Source organism: Prionailurus bengalensis, chromosome A3 (assembly GCF_016509475.1).
Source record: "Prionailurus bengalensis isolate Pbe53 chromosome A3, Fcat_Pben_1.1_paternal_pri, whole genome shotgun sequence".
Classification (NCBI taxonomy): Eukaryota; Metazoa; Chordata; class Mammalia; order Carnivora; family Felidae; genus Prionailurus; species Prionailurus bengalensis.
In genome coordinates this window covers 74,623,725-74,630,408 of record NC_057354.1, presented here as the reverse complement: position 1 = coordinate 74,630,408, position 6,684 = coordinate 74,623,725, and the positions used below count along the sequence as shown (strand labels likewise).

Here is a 6,684-nt window from a genome sequence, read left to right as displayed (position 1 = left end):
CTCAGCAGCTCTCTGGGAGAGATGTTTCCCCTCTAAAGGGCACAAGATACTGTCCGGAAGGCTGGAGCATCACCAAGGCTGATTCAAACCCAAGACCTCACACGCCAAACGTGCCATCTTCGTCCTGGGGTTCCGGGTGTCTGGGAACTGGGGTGGGGGCTGACAGGAGAGGGCAGGCGCGGACACAGAGTGCGCTAAGAGGAGGGGGCGCGGACCGAGAAGCGCAGCACGCTCTCCCGCCCGGCCTGCAGTGCTGGGCTCAGCTCTTGCACCTCCCTCCGCTCTCTCCTCCGCCCCCCTTCGCCCTCCCCCTTTCCCTCCCTTTCTCCTCCTCCTCCTCCTGCCGCCGCGGCCGCTGCCAGACCTCGCCAGTTCAGACCCACCGGGCTGCCCTCCCCTGCGCTCTCCCCCTGCTGCCCAGGCCCGGAGCGCAGCGCGGCCGCACAGGTAGGAGCCCCCGGTGCACCCGGTGCCCGCCGGGCAGCGCTAAGGAAAATAAGTGGGGTGACCTCAGGGGTGCAGGGATACCCGAGAACTGTCCCAGACTGAGCAGGATCTCTCACGCAGAGAGGAAGGTGGAGGTGTGCGGTCTCGGAATGCGATCTGTCAGCATGTGCGAGTACCCGGGTGACATCTGTTTGGATGGGCAAGTGTGTGCGCGCCGACAATCAGCCGACTGGGCTTTGCCCATAAACGAGGCTTTGAAAGTTTCAGGGGGCTAATGTACGAGATTTAAGCCACACCTGGATTCCACAGGAGCTAGTTTGAAGCTGGAGCGCTGAGCAGCTCCCGGGTACTGCCGCATGTTGACTTTCTGTTGCGAGAGGGACCTCACCTCCCCGGGGGCAGGCCCGCTGCCCCGAAACTGGACCCGGCTGCGGTGCGGTTCCCCGGTTCTGGCCCTAGGCAGCTAGATTCTGATACCAAAGGACTGATAATGCGCAGAGAATCAGAAGCTTTGGGCTGCTTCTCCACAAACCTGGGGCTTTTACACAAAGCTGCAGGCAGAGAACTGGCGTGAAAATGCCACTTAGAGAGTTTGTGTTGGAGGCTATAAGAAGGAACTCTGAAGGGCAGGTATTCTACTAGGGGATGAGATTGCTCTTCGAGTTTTGTTTTGGTGTTTTGTTAAAAAAAAAATTAGCTTGAAGCCAAGGTAATTCATATTGATTCACAGGTATTTCAGCTGAGCTGTGCAAGGAACTTCCTTTACTAGCTGGAGGTGAGCACACAGGGAAAGCCTTAACGTTCAAGGAATCTGAGATTTGCTGCCCCACCTTCTCTCTCTCTCTCTCTCTCTCTCTCTCTCTCTCTCTCTCTCACACACACACACACACACACACACACACACACACAAATGCACCATCTCCTTTGAAATTAAGCACCCTCTCTTTTCTTTTCCACCCCCTTTCTGGAGCCTGTTGTGTAGGTACAGTATAAAATGCTTGCTGAATATCCTTTGTATATGTTAAGTGCAGCTGGATGGAGTAAAGTGAAATGTAATTCTGCAGCCGTTTTACAGTCTTTGGTGCCTCGTTTGGCCACGAAGGTTGAGGAGGGGGAGGGGGAATGAGAAAGTAGATTGGAAATTGGGTATGATGGAACCTAAACCTCTCCCTCCTGCCCTTCCTTACTTGATACTTCACAGCTAAACTTTTGTTATTCCGCCCCCCACCCCTCCAGCAGATACTAAGCACCGGTTTGTCCTGTGTTTTCTTTGAGATTCATGATGTTGAAAGCCCTTTTCCTAACTATGCTGACTCTGGCTCTGGTCAAGTCACAGGACACCGAAGAAACCATCACGTACACGGTAAGGGGTGATGGAATTTGAGATAAGTGCGGTTCAGCGGGATTCAGTGACACAAGAGAGACTTTATCCACTCCTGCCAGTGTATGTGGGCTGTAGGCTGTGCAGGGTAATAAATTAAACAACACTTTAGTATAGTTCACATTTTAAGATTTATTTAAATTGCCCATGGTTCCTCCAAAAGTTCATTTAGATCACCAATTGAGATAGGGAGCAAAATGTAATGATTCTGCAAAACCAAAAAAGGAGAGAGACCCTTTTAAAAACAAAAACCTAAGTAAGGTACATGTTTCCAAAACATGCAATAAATTAATGGAGGTAAGGAATTGGAAAGCCTGGATCCCTATATACAGGGATAAAAACAAACATCACAAAGAAAGCATGTGCCTCATTTGGGTGTGTGACTTATGTTCTCATGTAAATGGCCTGTATTGAATTTATAAAGGCTATATATTCATTTATAGTATAAATAATAATTCATATAAATGCCCTTCAGGTAAACTTTATGTGTTACCAGGATGCAGCATTGGCTAAAGTGGTCTTAAAATGCATTGTGTGAAATTTGGTTTTGCATTTTCTAATTAATTACATCTGATTATTTCCAAGTAATATTTGATTAATTAGTGAATTGCATGGGTATAACCAATGTTTAATAAAATATTGAAAACATCATCAGACCCATCCCACCATCAGGAATGAATGTGGTGAGAACAGAGGGCAATACTTAACCTCACTTCTGGTGAGTTTCTGTGCACCTCTGTTTTGTGTTTTCTTTTCGTTTGCTTTTGTTTTGTGTTTTCTACTCTTTAACCTGTGTTGTGAGACAAGTGGTATTTGTCCTGGATCATAATATGAAAAACATATTTTTCTATTTTCTCCCAATTTAAAATTAAGTAATCCTACTCAAAAGAATGTGAAAAATTTTTGAAAATAAAACTCCTAAAAGTGAGCTAATGTCAATTACTGATAATAAGCATTATCTCACTTTTTGGTATCCTATTATCCCTAGAATGTTAGTATTCATCTGGAAAATGTTCCTTGTTGTTGTTCAAATCAACTATAAATCAAATAAGTTTTCACATAAATATTTTGTTAACTTAATGATAAATGTAGTTGCTTCCTCTGCTGAAGATAAATAAAGCACAAGAAATGATTGTTTATCTTCAAATGAGAATGTTTTATTATTCAGGCTAAACTTACTGCCTTCTTAGGAAGCTAGAATGAAGTTAACTACACATTTTTTATATTCATCCAATAAAATATTTTATTGCTATAATTGCTTGTCTTATACCCCCTTCTCTTTGGTTAATCAGCTAAATCACATTCATCTTTAGCAGAGAAAGTTCCTTGTGGATTAAACACTATAATTTTAGACCACTAACTAGGGTTTATTATTATTATAGCAGATTTTCCAGATATGACATCCTTTTTGTTTTAAGATTGGGTCTATTCTCTCTTGAACTGTGTATGCCTAATGATTCATGGTTAAAGAATAAGATGTAACTACTTTTTGAGTACCCCACTGTGGAGACACCATCTCCTTTCATTTTCATGGTGAAGTATGAGAGAAGTGGTATCATCTTCCTTTCACCAATAGGAGAACCGCAGACCAGAGAGAGTATCTAACTTGCTGAAGGCTACACAGCCAGCAAGTGGTGAAGCTAAACTCAGTCCAGGCTTGTTTAATAGTAGATCCATATTAAATGTACTGGAGCTAAATACCTAAAACAATCTGCATGTCTTCTCTAGTTAGCATACAGATTATTCAAGTGAACTGTCATTGTGCCTGACTTGAAAGGTAGAAGATTGAGCCCATATCCACAAGACAACCTCATATCCCCCTTCCATTTTAAAGTTAAAGTCTATTCAGCCATTTACTCACCAAGTACCTTCCATGTGCATAAGCAATTCTTACCACTAGCAAAAGAATTTAAGTTTTTTTGTTTATTAAGAAAATTCAGATCTTCATCTTAGAGAATTTACCCTGGGAAAATATTGTTGAAAACTACAAAGTTCCTGAGCAAGTACAAATATTATCATTATATAGACTATACAAGTTGCTAAAGAAATAGAAAATCAAGGAAGCAATTAATGTCAGTACCGGCATATTGGAAGAGGTTGAGCTCCATGCTGAACCTTAAAGGAAGTAATGACTTCAGATTAATCTAGAAAGGCTGAAGTGGCCCCTGAATCAGCGAAAGTGACATAATTAAAGTCTAGAGGTAAGAACAACCAAGACAAGTTGAGGAGATGTCAAGGTTAGATGGGCTGGAGCTGGGTAGTGGAGGGAACCTGCAGATGGCAGTAGTCAGAGTTGAGAGGTCTGCAAACCAGTGTGAGCTCTTAAATGCAGGAGTAACATAACCAAGACAGCAAGAAAGGCTGTCATGGAAGCTGTGTGTGGCACACAGAGTTATGGAGACATGCCAAGAGCATTGCCTACTCATGAAGCCAAGAAGGCTTTCACCAACGTGGTAGATCTAGAAATGGACACAAGGTTGGCAGAGCTTGCAGGAGAACAGTTGGAAAAGTCAGTGTGGATATTAAGGTTGTAATCCTGGGTCCTAAGAAAGGTGGCAGTGCCTTGGACAGGTTGGGGAAACTAAAAAGAATTAGCTTAGAAGATAAAACGAGTTTAACTTTCACCCTGTGAAGTTTCAGATATCATTAAAATATTTAAACTGAGCTGTCTCCATTTAGCAATTTACTTGCCAAGCATCTGTTGTGTGCATGAGCAACTCTCAGCTCTATTAAAAGAATTCAAGTTTATTTGTTTGTTCACTGTACTTTTGCTCAATCTTTCCTGAAGCATCTCCCTCAAATCTGCATCTGGTCAAATGTTTTCCTGAGCTTAAAAATTGTGGAGAGAAAAAAAAATAATTAAAAAAATTCTTCAGGGGCCTCTTATCACTTACAGCAGTGTTTCTCAGGAAGTAGCCTATAGGCAACCTGTGACAGGGTCACCTGGGATGCTTGTTAGGAATTCAGATTCGAAGCCCCCTACCCAGACCTACAGAATCAGATCTTTTGAGTCTGCATTTTAACAAGCACCCTGGGTGACTCTTAAGCTTGATCATAAAGCTTGAGTTTCATTGACATTCAAGATAGAATTCAGTTCTTGCCTACCCCTCTAACCTCATCCTCCCCCCACCCAGACTACTCCCAGTTCCTCTTTAACAATGTCACACCTTTGCTCACATGGTCCCTCACCCCTAGAATTCCCTCATTTTGCCTGCGAACAGCATATAAGGCCCAATCACTTGTGGCCTCCCCCATAAAACTTCTCTGCCACCCTGTCATGCCCACACGCTACCCTGTATAGCATTCATCACTTCTTCCACATACATGCTTGTGTCACGGCACCTGACATCTTGCTCCAACTTGTCTACCTGTCTGTCTCTTCTGATCTGTGAGCTGCTTGAGAACAAGCACAAGGTCTTCATGACCTCTGCATCCTGAAGTACTAGAATGGTGGCTGGTAGGAGAAGGTACTCAGTAGATGGTTTGTTCAGTGATTGAACTAGAGAGGACCTGTAGGAATTGAAGCTAGGAGACAGGTCAAGGTGTGAGTGCAAGACTTGGGACTCAGTTGAACAGGAATAAGGAAAGCCAGCTGCTAGAATGCTCTAAGACAATAGAGAGAGGAGGGGAAGTGTCAAGTGAAGGAAAAAAAGAACTTGGTTGAATCTATCTTTCTTTCTTTTGGTAAAATTTATAATGTGGAAGGAGGGCAAATAAAGCAAAAAGAGCATTCAGGGAGATTAGAGAAGATGAGTATCCTGACAGAGAAAAGAATTCCAACATGGTGATGGGCAATTGTTCTAAATACAACAGAAGTGGTGAGGCAGCTGGTGATTGAGAAGGGACCTCCTAAAGTGATCCAATGCACAGATATGTCTGAAAGAAAGAAAGAAAGAAAGAAAGAAAGAAAGAAAGAAAGAAAGAAAGAAAGAAAGAAAATCTAGAGAATGTTAAACTACCTATCACATCATGTATCTAAGACTCTAGAGCAAGGATTGTTGCCATAAGAATGAAGCTTTTAGAGTGACTTCTTAGGAAGTTGGATACACAAATTAACTGTCTCCTGGCCCCATCTTTGATGTTTCTTCACAGCAATGCACAGATGGATATGAATGGGATCCTGTAAGACAGCAGTGCAAAGGTGAGCCAACTTCAAAGACTTCCCATCTGAACATAGCTTTCTGTCTCCATCTCATGTCACTCTTCCTGCCCTGTTTATATTCTACCAAAAAGGCATGAGTATATATTTACATGTTCAGATTTCCCTCTGAGAAGATTCCTGATTTCTTTTATTGCTGACCACAGATATTGATGAATGTGACATTGTCCCAGACGCTTGCAAAGGTGGAATGAAATGTGTCAACCACTACGGAGGATACCTCTGCCTTCCTAAAACAGCCCAGATTATTGTCAATAATGAACAGCCTCAGCAAGAAACACCGGCGGCAGCGGAAAGTGTGGGTGCCGCTGCAAATGCTGCTGCCACATCAGGTACAGGCGCTGGGGGCATGGCAGCCAGTGGCATGGCAGCCAGTGCAGTGATGCCTGGGGGTGGCTTCGTCGCCAGTGCTGCTGCTGTTGCAGGCCCTGAAGTACAGACTGGCCGAAATAACTTTGTCATCCGACGGAACCCAGCTGACCCTCAGCGCATCCCAGCCAACCCTTCTCACCGGATCCAGTGCGCAACGGGCTATGAGCAAAGTGAGCATAACGTGTGTCAAGGTAAGCATGACTGATTATGCTAAGGAGAAAGTTCTTGTCCAGGTGCACCTCGTGGTGAGCACGATAACAGCTCACATTTGCTGAGAGCTTCCCACATGCCAATAATCATTGCAATAATGAATCATTATGAATAA

At 43.6% G+C, this 6,684-nt stretch overlaps 1 protein-coding gene across 2 annotated transcripts in view; it reads left to right on the top strand.

The window, feature by feature from the left end:
- Nucleotides 1-205: 205 nt before the first annotated feature.
- EFEMP1 (EGF containing fibulin extracellular matrix protein 1) overlaps nt 206-6,684 on the top strand; it is a 59,698-nt gene continuing 53,219 nt past the window's right edge. The window contains exons 1-5 of one of the 2 annotated variants that reach the window (XM_043603424.1): nt 334-447; nt 1,178-1,222; nt 1,723-1,810; nt 5,921-5,969; nt 6,134-6,550. In XM_043603424.1, the coding sequence (XP_043459359.1) occupies nt 1,727-1,810; nt 5,921-5,969; nt 6,134-6,550 (550 nt within the window). In that variant the 5' untranslated portion in view covers nt 334-447; nt 1,178-1,222; nt 1,723-1,726. Of the gene's footprint in view, nt 448-1,177; nt 1,223-1,722; nt 1,811-5,920; nt 5,970-6,133; nt 6,551-6,684 lie in introns of both variants that reach the window. The other variant, XM_043603423.1, reaches the window with a different exon arrangement.